The following is a 17,300-nucleotide window of genomic DNA, read 5'->3' as shown; positions in this document are numbered from 1 at the left end:
GAGATCTCCATGTGAAGAAGATTCTAAAGTCATGACTCAGTTTGAGATCTCCATGTGATTCCTGATTGTCCCCATTCTCCTGTCAGCACTGTCTATATCTGCTATCTGCCAGGGACATGTTAACTAGTTCTATGTTAACCAGTTCAATGTTAACTAGTGTGTGTGTGTGTGTGTGTGTGTGTGTGTGTGTGTGTGTGTGTGTGTGTGTGTGTGTGTGTGTGTCAAATCAAATTTTATTTGTCACATACACATGGTTAGCAGATGTTAATGCGAGTGTAGCGAAATGCTTGTGCTTCTAGTTCCGACAACGCAGTAATAACCAACAAGTAATCTAACTAACAATTCCAAAACTACTACCTTATAGACACAAGTGTAAGGGGATAAAGAATATGTACATAAAGATATATGAATGAGTGATGGTACAGAGCGGCATAGGCCGTGTGTGTGTGCGTGCGTGCGTGCGTGCGTGCGTGTGTGTGTGTGTGAGTGTGTGTGTGCATTCGGTCTTTGAAAACATGCATCATTGCTTCGTGTTTCAAATTGATTAAAAAAATCAAATCACCGTCCGCAGTCTGAGTGCCATCGATCTGCTTTCTCTGCTTGTGTTCTCATAGACGGAGCCTGTTTGCCCTCCTTCCTATAGATGATCAGGTGACCCACTGGGTCAGGGAAGCTGGTGTATGTCTGTGTGAATGGTTGGGTGATGGTTTACATATTCATTACATTTTAATTGATATCTTGTTATTCTTATGACGTTGAGTTTCTGTCTGAGTCAGAGCGTTGGAACTAATTAAAACAACATGATTTGATTCCATTGGACTTTTCTGCTCTTTCCAGCCTGGCTTTGATCCGGGGATCACTGCCAGTTCTGTGGTTTGTTTTGTGGGTTATGAAAGCAGGGTCCAGGAAACATCATGTCCCTGACAAGGCCAGACTCTAGAAGCAACTCTAACAGTCCTAGCAGTGAGGTCAGGAAGACTCTCAAGCTCTCTGTGATGGGTGTTCCTCATCTGGCTGTCCTGAGGTCACACGCACACACACACACACACACACACACGCACGTACGCACGCACGCGGGCGCACACACACACACACACACACACACACACACACACACACACACACACACACACACACACACACACACACACACACACACACACACACACACACACACCACGCTGTAATAATCAACTCATCAGGGTTCCTAGTGTTTGTGTGAGCTCATGCTCATAGTAGTTCCAGGATCTACCCCTGCTGCTGGTCCCTCCCTCTCTCTCTCCCCACCCAGCCCTCACTCCTCTCTCCTCCCTCCCAGCCCTCTCCTCCCTCTCAGCTCTGTCCTCCCTCTCAGCCCTCTCTCCTCTCTCTCCCCTCCCATCCCTCTCTCCTCCCTCCCAGCCCTCTCCTCCCTCCCAGCCCTCTCCTCCCTCTCAGCCCTCTCTCCTCTCTCTCCCCTCCCAGCCCTCGCTCTGCCCTCTCTCCTCTCTCTCCCCTCCCTGCCTGCTCTCCTCTCTCCCCTCCCAGCCCTCTCTCTAAATGTGTCCCTCACGCTGAGCTGTCCTCTTTGAGATTCCCTTCTTTTAACTCTTGCTCTTTTTGTGTCTTATTTCTAGTGGTTTGTTTGCCAGTCACTACACAGAAACACACTACCTGGAAGACGGCAGCGCGGTCACCGGCTCTCACAACCTCACGGTACGGTATTAAGTCTAATGGAGTCTCACAACCTCACAGTACGGTATTAAGTCTAATGGAGTCTCACAACCTCACGGTACGGTATTAAGTCTAATGGAGTCTCACAACCTCTCGGTATGATATTAGGTCTAATGGAGTCTCACAACCTCACAGTACAGTATTAAGTCTAATGGAGTCTCACAAGATCACAGTACGGTATTAAGTCTAATGGAGTCTCACAACATCACAGTACGGTATTAAGTCTAATGGAGTCTCACAATTTGGAGGTAAGTCAAATCAAATCAAATCTATTTATAAAGCCCTTCTTACATCAGCTGATATAGCACGCGCTCCAGCAGGTGTATCTCACTGATCATCCCTAAAGCCAACACCTCATTTGGCCGCCTTTCGTTCCAGTACTCTGCTGCCTGTGACTGGAACGAATTGCAAAAATCACTGAAGTTGGAGACTTTTATCTCCCTCACCAACTTCAAACATCAGCTATCTGAGCAGCTAACCGATCGCTGCTGCTGTACATAGTCTATTGGTAAATAGCCCACCCATTTTCACCTACCTCATCCCCATACTGTTTTTATTTATTTACTTGCTCTTTTGCACACCAATATCTCTACCTGTACATGACCATCTGATCATTTATCACTCCAGTGTTAATCTGCAAAATTGTAATTATTCGCCTACCTCCTCATGCCTTTTGCACACATTGTATATAGACTCCCCCCTTTGTTTTCTACTGTGTTATTGACTTGTTAATTGTTTATTCCATGTGTAACTCTGTGTTGTCTGCTCACACTGCTATGCTTTATCTTGGCCAGGTCGCAGTTGCAAATGAGAACTTGTTCTCAACTGGCCTACCTGGTTAAATAAAGGTGAAATAAAAAAAATAAAAAATCAAAGTGCTGTACATTAACCCAGCCTAAAACCCCAAACAGCAAGCAATGCAGGTGTAGAAGCACAGTGGCTAGGAAAAACTCCCTAGAAAGACCAGAACCTAGGAAGAAACCTAGAGAGGAACCAGGCTATGAGGGTTAAGTCATCTCTATGTCCTAGATTGATAGAACCACTTGGCAACTAACAGACAAACGGGAAAACGACAAAACATACTTCATACCTATTACCATACAATAACAAGACATACTTCATACCTATTACCATACAATAACAAGACATACTTCATACCTATTACCATACAATAACAAGACATACTCCATGCCTATTACCATACAATAACAAGGCATACCCTATGCCTATTACCATACAATAACAAGACATACTTCATGCCTATTACCCTACAATAACAAGGCATACTTCATGCCTATTACCATGCTGTTGTTCTTCCCTCTCTCTATGGAGATCAGAGACCCCTTGTTGAACCCCTGAACCTATCAGGAATAGGGTTAGAGGAAAACGGACTGAAGGAAATGTTGACGCTCCTGTAATATCAGTTCAGTCTAGTACCCACAGTTCAGTCTGTCTGCTGAAGCTGCTGTGGTGGGACAGTGGAGAGGAGAGGTGTATTGTGGGTAGTGGCTAGCTGCTGAAGCTGCTGTGGTGGGACAGTGGAGAGGAGAGGTGTATTGTGGGTAGTGGCTAGTACCCACAGTTCAGTCTGTCTGCTGAAGCTGCTCTGGTGGGGTGGGACAGTGGAGAGGAGAGGTGTATTGTGGGTAGTGGCTAGCTGCTGAAGCTGCTGTGGTGGGACAGTGGAGAGGAGAGGTGTATTGTGGGTAGTGGCTAGTACCCACAGTTCAGTCTGTCTGCTGAAGCTGCTCTGGTGGGGTGGGACAGTGGAGAGGAGAGGTGTATTGTGGGTAGTTGCAGTTCAGTCTGTCAAAGAAGATGTGGTCTGCTTGCTTGGTCTTTCTGTGTCCAGTCCATTGTTCCTTTATACGTTTCCCAAAGTGAAGAAGTTACTGTAAATATACAAGATGAATCACTGTGAAAGTAGGAATTGATACATGGCAAATGGTTAAACCTTACGGAACATTCATGAAAATATGAACATCTTGCTTCTATCATGCAGTACATGTTCAACCCACACATTGACCTGGACAATTTGTTCCACACAGAGCATCATGTTTCAGTTGATCCTGCTGTGGACTGGGTCAGACTATCCTTGACTCTGGCTGGGTTTAAACCCACTCAGCACAGACATTCCACAACACAGGCACAATAAGGGAGCTGTGATGAACCAGACTGGACCGGGTCTAGTACACACACAGGGCTGGTACGCTTGGGGTTCCTGTGAACTCAGCTTGATTTGACCAACAATCCCCCTACTATTAGCAGGGGACATAATGAAAGCTCCTCCCCTCAGCAGGGGACATCACGAAAGCTCCTCCCCTCAGCAGGGGACATAACGAAAGTCCCTTACCTCAGCAGGGGACATAATAAAAGCTCCTCCCCCCCTAGTGACCGGATCCCCTATTGACTGGATCCCCTAGTGACTGGATCCCCTGGTGACTGGATCCCCTGGTGACTGGATCCTCTGGTGACTGGGTCCCATGGTGACTGGGGCCCCTGGTGACCGGATCCCCTGGTGACCGGATCCCCTTTTGACCGGGTCCCCTAGTGACCGGATCCTCTAGTGACTGGATCCCTTATTGACTGGATCCCCTAGTGACTGGATCCCCTAGTGACTGGATCGCATAGTGACTGGATCCCCTATTGACTGGATCCCCTTGTGACTTGGTCCCCTAGTGACCGGATTCCCTAGTGACCGGATCCCCTAGTGACCAGATCCCCTAGTGACCGGATCCCCTATTGACAGGATCCCCTATTGACAGGATCCCCTATTGACAGGATCCTCTAGTTACCGGATCCCCTTGTGACCGGATCCCCCAGTGACCGGTTCCCCTAGTGACCGGATCCCCTAGTGACCGGATCCCCTAGTGACTGGATCCCCTAGTGACAGGATCCCCTAGTGACCGGATCCCCTAGTGACTGGATCCCCTAGTGACCGGGTCCCCTAGTGACTCAAACCCCTAGTGACTGGATCCCCTAGTGACAGGATCCCCTAGTGACCAGATCCCCTAGTGACTGGATCCCCTAGTGACCGGGTCCCCTAGTGACTCAAACCCCTAGTGACTGGATCCCCTAGTGACCAGATCCCCTAGTGACTGGATCCCCTAGTGACAGGATCCCCTAGTGACCAGATCCCCTAGTGACTGGATCCCCTAGTGACCGGGTCCCCTAGTGACTCAAACCCCTAGTGACCGGATCCCCTCGTGACTGGGTCCCCTAGTGACTGGATCCCCTACTGACTGGATCCCCTACTGACTGGATCTCCTAGTGACCGGATCCCCTAGTGACCGGATCCCCTAGTGACTGGATCCCCTAGTGACCGGATCCCCTAGTGACTGGATCCCCTAGTGACCGGGTCCCTTCATGGGAGTGTCAGACTGGAGGGTTCCACAGTCCCCTAGTGACTGGGTCCCTTCATGGGAGTGTGGGACTCAGACTGGATGGTTCTACAGTCCCCTAGTGACTGGGTCCCTTCATGGGAGTGTCAGACTGGAGGGTTTTACAGTCCCCTAGTGACTGGGTCCCTTCATGGGAGTGTCAGACTGGAGGGTTTTACAGTCCCCTAGTGACTGGGTCCCTTCATGGGAGTGTCAGACTGCAGGGTTCTACAGTCCCCTAGTGACTGGGTCCCTTCATGGGAGTGTCAGACTGGAGGGTTTTACAGTCCCCTAGTGACTGGGTCCCTTCATGGGAGTGTGGGATTCAGACTGGATTGGCCCAGTCTTCCAGTCTTCCATCAGTCTAAGACGGACTGATCCATTGGTAATTTATTGGCCTGTCTGGAGGGAGTTAGGGGGGGAGGAATCTGAGCCCCTTCATTCCCTCATTTCATGTATCAGTATTTTATGCCAGCTAAGCGTCTGTCAGAGGCAAGGTATTAGACGGAGGGAGGGAGTGATGAGTGAGGGGGAGGGAGAGGGAGGGAGGGAGGGAGGGAGGGAGGGAGGGAGGGGGAGCGAGGGAGCGAGGGAGGGAGGGAGGGGGAGGGAGGGAGGGAGGGAGGGAGGGAGGGAGGGAGGGAGGGAGGGAGGGAGGGAGGGAGGGAGGGAGGGAGGGAGGGAGGGATGAGTGATAGCCTCTTCACTTCTCCGTCCTTCCCCTTTCATTTGTCTGTTTTATAGCTCTCTGTAATGGAAGACTTTCCAGGCATTGTTCCTCACTCAGAGGACGTACCAGACACAGGAAGGGAGAGCCTCGTCCTTCATGACAGATTGTTAAAATACAAGAGTTCAAAACATATTGTATCCATACAAAAAGTGTAAGAATAAACACATGGTAATTATGAACAAAATACAGGTTTGATAGATTGTACATTCACAGAGGTGTTCAACATTCACAGAGGTGTACAACATTCACAGAGGTGTTCAACATTCACAGAGGTGTACAACAGGGCAGTCCAATCTCCCCAGTTTGATACATTCACAGAGGTGTACAACATTCACAGAGGTGTACAACAGGGCAGTCCAATCTCCCCAGTTTGATACATTCACAGAGGTGTACAACATTCACAGAGGTGTACAACAGGGCAGTCCAATCTCCCCAGTTTGATACATTCACAGAGGTGTACAACAGGGAAGTCCAATCTCCCCAGTTTGATAGATTCACAGAGGTGTACAACAGGGAAGTCCAATCTCCCCAGTTTGATACATTCACAGAGGTATACAACATTCACAGAGGTGTACAACATTCACAGAGGTGTACAACAGGGAAGTCCAATCTCCCCAGTTTGATACATTCACAGAGGTATACAACATTCACAGAGGTGTACAACAGGGCAGTCCAATCTCCCCAGTTTGATACATTCACAGAGGTATACAACATTCACAGAGGTGTTCAACAGGGCAGTCCAATCTCCCCAGTTTGATACATTCACAGAGGTATACAACATTCACAGAGGTGTACAACAGGGCAGTCCAATCTCCCCAGTTTGATAGATTGTACATTCACAGAGGTATACAACAGGGCAGTCCAATCTCCCCAGTTTGATACATTCACAGAGGTGTACAACAGGCCATTCCAATCTCTCCTTTCCATTTTGGGATCTTAATTTGAGCCAGTTTGCTACAGCGGGAAAATAATCCTACAGCAACAGGAAGTGTGAATTATTACGTGGATTATAATTCATGGACATTATTGTAGGGGTTGATACAGTTTATGGGCAAAAATCAAGTCTGACATTTTTTTTTAAAGCGGAAATTACAAACTTTAAACCTTGAATACACTACAAAGATTGCATTTTTTTCCTAAAAATCCTCATCAACAGAAGAGATCAGAGTGATCAAATTACATCTGTGGTTTCCATGTAAATCAGGTCAGGTGTCAAATTACATCTGTGGTTTCCATGTAAATCAGGTCAGGTGTCAAATTACATCTGTGGTTTCCATGTAAATCAGGTCAGGTGTCAAATTACATCTGTGGTTTCCATGTAAATCAGGTCAGGTGTCAAATTACATCTGTATAGTTTCCATTTAAATCAGGTCAGGTGTCAAATTACATCTGTATAGTTTCCATTTAAAGCAGGTCAGGTGTCAAATTACATCTGTATAGTTTCCATTTAAAGCAGGTCAGGTGTCAAATTACATCTGTATAGTTTCCATTTAAAGCAGGTCAGGTGTCAAATTACATCTGTATAGTTTCCATTTAAATCAGGTCAGGTGTCAAATTACATCTGTAGTTTCCATTTAAAGCAGGTCAGGTGTCAAATTACATCTGTATAGTTTCCATTTAAAGCAGGTCAGGTGTCAAATTACATCTGTAGTTTCAATTTAAAGCAGGTCAGGTGTCAAATTACATCTGTAGTTTCCATTTAAAGCAGGTCAGGTGTCAAATTACATCTGTAGTTTCAATTTAAAGCAGGTCAGGTGTCAAATTACATCTGTAGTTTCACTTTAAAGCAGGTCAGGTGTCAAATTACATCTGTAGTTTCAATTTAAAGCAGGTCAGGTGTCAAATTATCATCCATCTCTGACCCCTGAGTGGTAAAGACCAGACCGGGAAGCAGAACGCCTAGAAACAGTCTATCCAGTCTAATCCATCACAGCTCTGACATCATCAATGGAACATGAGGTCATGGTATTAATGCAGGGTTCTGTTCTGTACTAGATCTGACCCTGCTTCCCTCTGCTACACGCTGTAGCTTTATCGAATGTAATGGCTCTTCTTCTTTTATATACACCTGGAGAGGGTGTGTTTATGTCCCAAACGGAACCCTATTCTGTATTTAGTGCACTACTTTTGACCAGGGTTCATAAGAGACTGGTCAAAATTAGTGCACTACTTTTGACCAGGGTTCATAAGGGACTGGTCAAAATTAGTGCACTACTTTTGACCAGGGTTCATAAGGGACTGGTCAAAATTAGTGCACTACTTTTGACCAGGGTTCATAAGGGACTGGTCAAAATTAGTGCACTAAATAGGGAATAGGGTACCGTTTCGGGGGCCAAGATGTGTCCGGCAGGACTCTGTATGGACTAGCGTGTAGTTGAGGACTGGGCCAACACTTAGACGTCGATATACACGTCAGAATACTTCAGGCTGAAGTACGGATGACAGGAAAGGACAATTGTGTGCAGGGAAATAATTGTAGATGTTCATGGAAGACAGAAAGCAGAGTAGAAGTTTTGGAGAGAGGACTAAGGTCTGGTCTTCTGGAAAACATCCTAGAAAGCAGAGTAGAAGTTTTGGAGAGAGGACTAAGTTAAGAGTTCTGGTCTTCTGGAACATCCTAGAAAGCAGAGTAGAAGCTTTGGAGAGAGGACTAAGGTCTGGCCTTCTGGAACATCCTAGAAGGCAGAGTAGAAGCTTTGGAGAGAGGACTAAGGTCTGGTCTTCTGGAACATCCTAGAAAGCAGAGTAGAAGTTTTGGAGAGAGGGCTAAGGTCTGGTCTTCTGGAACATCCTAGAAAGCAGAGTAGAAGCTTTGGAGAGAGGACTAAGGTCTGGTCTACTGGAACTTCATAGTTCCACGGTAAAGGACCAATAGTTACACGGCGGGTCTGAGAAAACTGATCAGACGCTGAACAACCAAAATCAACCAATCGCTGCCTGCACCCGCACGCCCGACTAGCATCACCCCTCTGGATGGTTCCGACCTAGAATATGTGGACATCTATAAGTACCTAGGTGTCTGGCTAGACTGTAAACTCTCCTTCCAGACTCGTATCAAACATCTCCAATCCAAAATCAAATCTAGAGTCGGCTTTCTATTTCGCAACAAAGCCTCCTTCACTCACGCCGCCAAACTTACCCTAGTAAAACTGACTATCCTACTGATCCTCGACTTCGGCGGTGTCATCTTCAAAATAGCTTCCAATACTCTACTCAGCAAACTGGATGCAGTTTATCATAGTGCCATCCGTTTTGTCACTAAAGCACCTTATACCACCCACCACTGCGACCTGTATGCTCTAGTCGGCTGGCCCTCGCTACATATTCGTCGCCAGAACTACTAGTTCCAGGTCATCTACAAGTCCATGCTAGGTAAAGCTCCGCCTTATCTCAGTTCACTGGTCACAATAGCAACACCCAACCGTAGCACGCGCTCCAGCAGGTGTATCTCACTGATCATCCCTAAAGCCAACACTTCATTTGGCCGCCTTTCGTTCCAGTTCTCTGCTGCCTGTGACTGGAACGAATTGCAAAAATCGTTGAAGTTGGAGACTTTTATCTCCCTCACCAACTTTAAACATCTGCTTTCTGAGCAGCTAACCGATCGCTGCAGCTGTACATAGTCCATCGGTAAATAGCCCACCCAATTTACCTACCTCATCCCCATACTGTTTTTATTTATTTACTTTTCTGCTCTTTTGCACACCAGTATCTCTACCTGCACATGACCATCTGATCATTTATCACTCCAGTGTTAATCTGCTAAATTGTAATTATTCGCCTACCTCCTCATGCCTTTTGCACACAATGTATATAGACTCTCTTTTTTCTTTTTTCCTACTGTGTTATTGACTTGTTAATTGTTTACTCCATGTGTATCTCTGTGTTGTCTGTTCACACTGCTATGCTTTATCTTGGCCAGGTCGCAGTTGTAAATGAGAACTTGTTCTCAACTAGCCTACCTGGTTAAATAAAGGTGTTCTCAACTAGCCTACCTGGTTAAATAAAGGTGTTCTCAACTAGCCTACCTGGTTAAATAAAGGTGTTCTCAACTAGCCTACCTGGTTAAATAAAGGTGTTCTCAACTAGCCTACCTGGTTAAATAAAGGTGTTCTCAACTGGCCTACCTGGTTAAATAAAGGTGTTCTCAACTGGCCTACCTGGTTAAATAAAGGTGTTCTCAACTAGCCTACCTGGTTAAATAAAGGTGTTCTCAACTAGCCTACCTGGTTAAATAAAGGTGTTCTCAACTAGCCTACCTGGTTAAATAAAGGTGTTCTCAACTAGCCTACCTGGTTAATTAAATAAAGGTGTTCTCAACTAGCCTACCTGGTTAAATAAAAAATAAATTTAAAAAAGCAGTATGTTAAACTCTCTGTCCTACCTTCCTGCCCCTCCTACCTACCCTGACAGTCTGGCCTTGTCCTAACAGTATGTTAAACTCTCTGTCCTACCTTCCTGCCCCTCCTACCTACCCTGACAGTCTGGCCTTGTCCTAACAGTATGTTAAACTCTCTATTCTACCTTCCTGCCCCTTCTACCTACCCTGACAGTCTGGCCTTGTCCTAACAGTATGTTAAACTCTCTGTCCTACCTTCCTGCCCCTCCTACCTACCCTGACAGTCTGGCCTTGTCCTAACAGTATGTTAAACTCTCTGTCCTACCTTCCTGCCCCTCCTACCTACCCTGACAGTCTGGCCTTGTCCTAACAGTATGTTAAACTCTCTGTCCTACCTTCCTGCCCCTCCTACCTACCCTGACAGTCTGGCCTTGTCCTAACAGTATGTTAAACTCTCTGTCCTACCTTCCTGCCCCTCCTACCTACCCTGACAGTCTGGCCTTGTCCTAACAGTATGTTAAACTCTCTGTTCTACCTTCCTGCCCCTTCTACCTACCCTGACAGTCTGGCCTTGTCCTAACAGTATGTTAAACTCTCTTCTCAGACGAACTGCTATTACCACGGAATGGTGCAGGGACACATCTATTCTGACGTCAGCCTCAGTACCTGCTCAGGTCTCAGGTGAGTGTGTGTGTGTGTGTGTGTGTTCTTCTCGGTTTCTCTCTGAAACTAAAGATTAACAGTTACCATATAAACACACCTTACACGAAACCCAAACCGGCGGCGTGCGTGCGCCATCGTGCATAAATATATTTTGTCCCCCGAAACATTTAACGTTATGGCAATTTAGCTAGCTTGCACTTGCTAGCTAATTTGTCTTATTTAGCTAGCTTGCACTTGCTAGCTAATTTGTCTTATTTAGCTACCTTGCTGTTGCTAGCTAATTTGTCCTGGGATACAACGTTAAACATTGAGTTGTTATTTTACCTGAAATGCACAAGGTCCTCTACTCCGCCAATTAATCAACACATAAAACGGTCAACCGAATCATTTCTAGTCATCTCTCCTTCTAGGCTTTTTCATCTTTGAACTTATATGGTGATTGGCATCTACACTTTCTTAGTATTACCACGAAATTCGGCAAAACAGTTCGTCTTTCAGTCACCCACGTGGGTATAACCAATGAGGAGATGGCACGTGGGTACCTGCTTCTATAAACCAATGAGAAGATGGGAGAGGCAGGACTTGCAGCGTGATCTGCGTCAGAAATAGAAAGGACTTCTATTTTAGCCCTTGGCATCGCAGACGCTCGTTGACGCGCGCGAGCAGTGTGGCTGCAATAATTGAAAAACAGATTTCTAAATGTATTTTGTAACACTGGCGCACGCGACAGAAGCGCTGTAGTCGGGGTATCAGTGATGAATGGAAATGGAAATGTATCCCTGTGTTAATTGATCCAAGACAACGATCTACAGTCAGAGTAATACAAGTCTTTAACGGTGTAGTCAGGGTATCAGTGATGAATGGAAATGGAAATATATCCCTGTGTTAATTGATCCAAGACAACGATCTACAGTCAGAGTAATACAAGTCTTTAACGGTGTAGTCAGGGTATCAGTGATGAATGGAAATGGAAATGTATCCCTGTGTTAATTGATCCAAGACAACGATCTACAGTCAGAGTAATACAAGTCTTTAATGGTGTAGTCAGGGTATCAGTGATGAATGGAAATGGAAATATATCCCTGTTTTAATTGATCCAAGACAACGATCTACAGTCAGAGTAATACAAGTCTTTAACGGTGTAGTCAGGGTATCAGTGATGAATGGAAATGGAAATATATCCCTGTGTTAATTGATCCAAGACAACGATCTACAGTCAGAGTAATAGAAGTCTTTAACACAGTAAAGTCATGCAAAGCTGGAAAAAAGAACCGTTCAGCGTTTCACACATATCAAGTAGGAGTAACGAGTCTGCTCATTTTTCTGGACATCATCAGGAATGTCGTTCCCAAAACGTGCCAACAGTTTTCCTCCTCTAAGGAGTGATAGGGGTAATTGTTAAGCCCTTGGTGCATTCCCAATTGGTACCCTATTCCCTATGTAGTGCACTACTTTTAACCAGAGCCCCATAGAGTTCTTGTTAAGAGTAGTGCACTATATAGGGAATAGGGTGCCGTTTGTGATGCAAGGCCCTGTTTTACAGGCCGCTCATTTTTCTGCCCCTCTACAACCTGTTTCTGCATAGACAGATGCAGAGGGCTTAGTTTGACGAGTGCTATGCTGCCTGGCGCGACGGCCAAGACAAATTGTTTCTGGGTTTTTAGTTGGCAGCTATAGTCTGGCTTTGGGAGTGTTTTTTAATGTTAAGTTTATGTGGTTATGAATGTTGTCAAGAGGTTGATAAAAACTCAGAGTTTTGGCCCAGTTTCAGTGGACGAAGACGTCACTTTAAATCACCAGGGCTGTTTTTATTAGTGTGAGAAAAGTTGACGGTGAGAAATAAGAGACTTTCATCACGGACAGACGGAGAATGAGAAACCACCGGGGAGGATATTACTATATTTCTTATTAAGCCAAATGTCTGCCTCTTGATTTGTTCCCACAGTGAGACTTTATTGACGAGGTAAAAGTAATGTTTACCCACAAAGCACCTCAATTGGGGCGGCAGCGTAGCCTAGTGGTTAGTGCGTTGGACTATCAACCTGAAGGGTTGTTAGATCAAATCCCTGAGCTGACAAGGTACAACTCTGTCATTCTGTCCCTGAACAAGGCAGTTAACCCACTGTCATAGAAAATAAGAATTTGTTCTTAACTGACTTGCCAAGTCAAATAAAGGTTAAAATAAAAATAAGAGATCCATTGTCCAACATTCTGTAGAAAAAAACATCATGACAGACATTTAAGAAATGTTCTTCTACTTCATTGATTGATGATCGATTGATCGATTCATCAATATCACTCTTGTATTCCCAGTGGCTTCATCTCACTAGAAAACAGATCCTACGTTTTGGAGCCGTCAACGGATCCCCCCAGTGGATCCCACAGGATCTACCGGTCAGAACAGCTCCACTTCACACCTGGCTCGTGTGGCCATGGCTTCAACATATCGCTGGTTCATGGAGACACCCAGAACAGCCACAACCAATCAGACAGCCCCTTCGGAGCCTTCAGCACCAGGGTAAGCAGCATACATGGAATACCATGGCTGTGTTTACACAGGCAGCCCCAATTCTGATCTTTTGCCACTAATTGGTCTTTGATCAATCAGATCAGAATCTTTTGCCAATATATAGGCAAAATATCAGAATTGGGCTTCTTGTGTCGACACAGCAGTAGTCTCTTAAGCTAAATGTTCCATTTCAACATTTTGCACAATTTTTTTTATGTTTAGCTCATGAGACTTGGGGTCAAAGACAGTGTATCTGTATATATATCTGGAATGGGTTAGAGATCTTCTAGAATCCTCTAGAAAAACATTAATGTTGTCTTTACATCCATCTACAGATAGAGACAAGGAGGTATTCAGATCAAACCTCAGACAGTAGAGACTAGGAGGTCTTCAGGTCAAGCCTCAGTCAGTAGAGACTAGGAGGTCTTCAGGTCAAACCTCAGTCAGTAGAGACTAGGAGGTCTTCAGATCAAACCTCAGTCAGTAGAGACTAGAAGGTCTTCAGATCAAACCTCAGTCAGTAGAGACTAGGAGGTCTTCAGGTCAAACCTCAGTCAGTAGAGACTAGGAGGTCTTCAGATCAAACCTCAGTCAGTAGAGACTAGGAGGTCTTCAGATCAAACCTCAGTCAGTAGAAACTAGGAGGTCTTCAGATTGAACACCACTATGTGTTACCGTGGTGACGCCATTCGCCAGTTCCATTCATGTTGTTTAACTTGTTAACGTTTAACATGCCCCCAACTCAATTAACGTGTAACACGGACGCTGTCATGTCTACTGCATCCGTCTGAATATCTATGTTGCCTATCTCTAAGAGACGCCGACGGAGAGATACTGTAGTGTCCTGTACTGTCTGAATATCTATGTTGCCTATCTCTAAGAGACGCCGACGGAGAGATACTGTAGTGTCCTGTACTGTCTGAATATCTATGTTGCCTATCTCTAAGAGACGCCGGCAGAGAGATACTGTAGTGTCCTGTACTGTCTGAATATCTATGTTGCCTATCTCTAAGAGACGCCGACGGAGAGATGCTGTAGTGTCCTGTACTGTCTGAATATCTATGTTACCTATCTCTAAGAGACGCCGGCAGAGAGATACTGTAGTGTCCTGTACCGTCTGAGATGGGAGGAGAGAGGGAGGGACACCGACAGAGAGTTACCGTAGTGTCCTGTACCGTCTGAGATGGGAGGAGAGAGGGAGGGACACCGACAGAGAGTTACCGTAGTGTCCTGTACCGTCTGAGATGGGAGGAGAGAGGGAGGGACACCGACAGAGAGTTACCGTAGTGTCCTGTACCGTCTGAGATGGGAGGGACGTTGACAGAGAGACACTGTAGTGTCCTGTACCGTCTGAGATGGGAGGAGAGAGGGAGGGACACCGACAGAGAGATACTGTAGTGTCCTGTACCGTCTGAGACGGGAGGAGAGAGGGAGGGACACCGACAGAGAGATACCATAGTGTCCTGTACCGTCTGAGAAGAGAGGAGAGAGGGAAGGTGGGAGAGGCTGAGGAAGGGGGTTAGGTATGAGATAAGGTACCAAATGTAACACGTGTCTGGGATTTGTCCCTGTGATTTAAAGCTGTTTTGACTTTGTCCTCTGTTTTATCACTGGACTGGAAAAGAATGACGACGAGACTATTAGCTGTGGATTTAAGTGCCTCTGAAATATTTCCGTATGCAGCTGTAGAATACAATAGAACAGAATAGATTCCTAATAGTTCTGTATGCAGCTGTAGAATACAATAGAACAGAATAGAGTATAATAGTTCCGTATGCAGCTGTAGAATACAATAGATTCCTAATAGTTCTGTATGCAGCTGTAGAATACAATAGATTCCTAATATTTCCGTATGCAGCTGTAGAATACAATAGAACAGAATAGAGTATAATAGTTCCGTATGCAGCTGTAGAATACAATAGAACAGAATAGAGTATAATAGTTCCGTATGCAGCTGTAGAATACAATAGAACAGAATAGATTCCTAATAGTTCCGTATGCAGCTGTAGAATACAATAGAACAGAATAGATTCCTAATAGTTCTGTATGCAGCTGAAGAATACAATAGAACAGAATAGATTCCTAATAGTTCCGTATGCAGCTGTCCTTGAAACGGCTCCTTCTCCTGCTCCGAAATGGTGGCCTGTGGCATCAAAGACTCTAATTGGCCAATACATAATAGCATCAGAAACCCAGGTTTTGTAATGGGAGAGAGCACAATCACAAGCACGCACGCATGCACGAGCACACACACACACACACACACACACACACAGACACACACAGACACACATACACAGTCTTGTACAGCGAACCTTGTGGGGAAACACAATTCAGTCCCACTCAAAATCCTATTTTCATAAACCCTTACCCGTACTCTTACTCTAACCTTAACCCAAAAACCATGACCTTAACCCCTAACCTAACCCTAGCTCCTAATGCTAACCCTTTATGAAATTCTAACCTTAACCCTAAACCCCATAGAAATAACATTTGACCTTGTGGGGACTAACAAAATGTCCCCAGTTGGTACATTCTTGTTTGTTTACTATTGGTTTAGGCCTGTCTCTCAGAGTAGTCTGTCTGTCCTGGTTTAGGCCTGTCTCTCAGAGTAGTCTGTCTGTCCTGGTTTAGGCCTGTCTCTCAGAGTAGTCTGTCTGTCCTAGTTTAGGCCTGTCTCTCAGAGTAGTCTGTCTGTCCTGGTTTAGGCCTGTCTCTCAGAGTAGCCTGTCTGTCCTAGTTTAGGCCTGTCTCTCAGAGTAGTCTGTCTGTCCTGGTTTAGGCCTGTCTCTCAGAGTAGCCTGTCTGTCCTAGTTTAGGCCTGTCTCTCAGAGTAGCCTCTCTGTCCTGGTTTAGGCCTGTCTCTCAGAGTAGCCTGTCTGTCCTGGTTTAGGCCTGTCTCTCAGAGTAGCCTGTCTGTCCTAGTTTAGGCCTGTCTCTCAGAGTAGTCTGTCTGTCCTGGTTTAGGCCTGTCTCTCAGAGTAGCCTGTCTGTCCTAGTTTAGGCCTGTCTCTCAGAGTAGCCTCTCTGTCCTGGTTTAGGCCTGTCTCTCAGAGTAGCCTGTCTGTCCTGGTTTAGGCCTGTCTCTCAGAGTAGTCTGTCTGTCCTGGTTTAGGCCTGTCTCTCAGAGTAGTCTGTCTGTCCTGGTTTAGGCCTGTCTCTCAGAGTAGTCTGTCTGTCCTGGTTTAGGCCTGTCTCCCAGAGTAGCCTGTCTGTCCTAGTTTAGGCCTGTCTCTCAGAGTAGTCTGTCTGTCCTGGTTTAGGCCTGTCTCTCAGAGTAGTCTGTCTGTCCTGGTTTAGGCCTGTCTCTCAGAGTAGTCTGTCTGTCCTAGTTTAGGCCTGTCTCTCAGAGTAGTCTGTCTGTCCTGGTTTAGGCCTGTCTCTCAGAGTAGTCTGTCTGTCCTAGTTTAGGCCTGTCTCTCAGAGTAGCCTGTCTGTCCTAGTTTAGGCCTGTCTCTCAGAGTAGCCTGTCTGTCCTAGTTTAGGCCTGTCTCTCAGAGTAGTCTGTCTGTCCTGGTTTAGGCCTGTCTCTCAGAGTAGTCTGTCTGTCCTAGTTTAGGCCTGTCTCTCAGAGTAGTCTGTCTGTCCTGGTTTAGGCCTGTCTCTCAGAGTAGTCTGTCTGTCCTGGTTTAGGCCTGTCTCTCAGAGTAGTCTGTCTGTCCTGGTTTAGGCCTGTCTCTCAGAGTAGTCTGTCTGTCCTGGTTTAGGCCTGTCTCTCAGAGTAGTCTGTCTGTCCTGGTTTAGGCCTGTCTCTCAGAGTAGTCTGTCTGTCCTAGTTTAGGCCTGTCTCTCAGAGTAGTCTGTCTGTCCTGGTTTAGGCCTGTCTCTCAGAGTAGTCTGTCTGTCCTGGTTTGGGCCTGTCTCTCAGAGTAGTCTGTCTGTCCTAGTTTAGGCCTGTCTCTCAGAGTAGCCTGTCTGTCCTAGTTTAGGCCTGTCTCTCAGAGTAGCCTGTCTGTCCTAGTTTAG

General features: G+C 45.9%; 1 protein-coding gene across 1 annotated transcript in view; it reads left to right on the top strand.

Annotated features, from left to right (window-relative positions):
- Positions 1-1,569: 1,569 nt before the first annotated feature.
- The window catches only part of LOC112239909 (disintegrin and metalloproteinase domain-containing protein 12), a 19,130-nt gene continuing 3,399 nt past the window's right edge, over positions 1,570-17,300 (top strand). The window contains exons 1-3 of the mRNA XM_042312910.1: positions 1,570-1,695; positions 10,767-10,843; positions 13,139-13,343. Coding sequence (XP_042168844.1) covers positions 10,788-10,843; positions 13,139-13,343 — 261 coding nt within the window. The 5' untranslated portion in view covers positions 1,570-1,695; positions 10,767-10,787. The remainder of the gene's footprint in view (positions 1,696-10,766; positions 10,844-13,138; positions 13,344-17,300) is intronic.

This window comes from Oncorhynchus tshawytscha, unplaced genomic scaffold, assembly GCF_018296145.1.
Source record: "Oncorhynchus tshawytscha isolate Ot180627B unplaced genomic scaffold, Otsh_v2.0 Un_contig_4675_pilon_pilon, whole genome shotgun sequence".
Classification (NCBI taxonomy): domain Eukaryota; kingdom Metazoa; phylum Chordata; class Actinopteri; order Salmoniformes; family Salmonidae; genus Oncorhynchus; species Oncorhynchus tshawytscha.
Note: the sequence above shows the minus strand (reverse complement) of the source record. Positions and strands in the feature narration are given on the sequence as shown.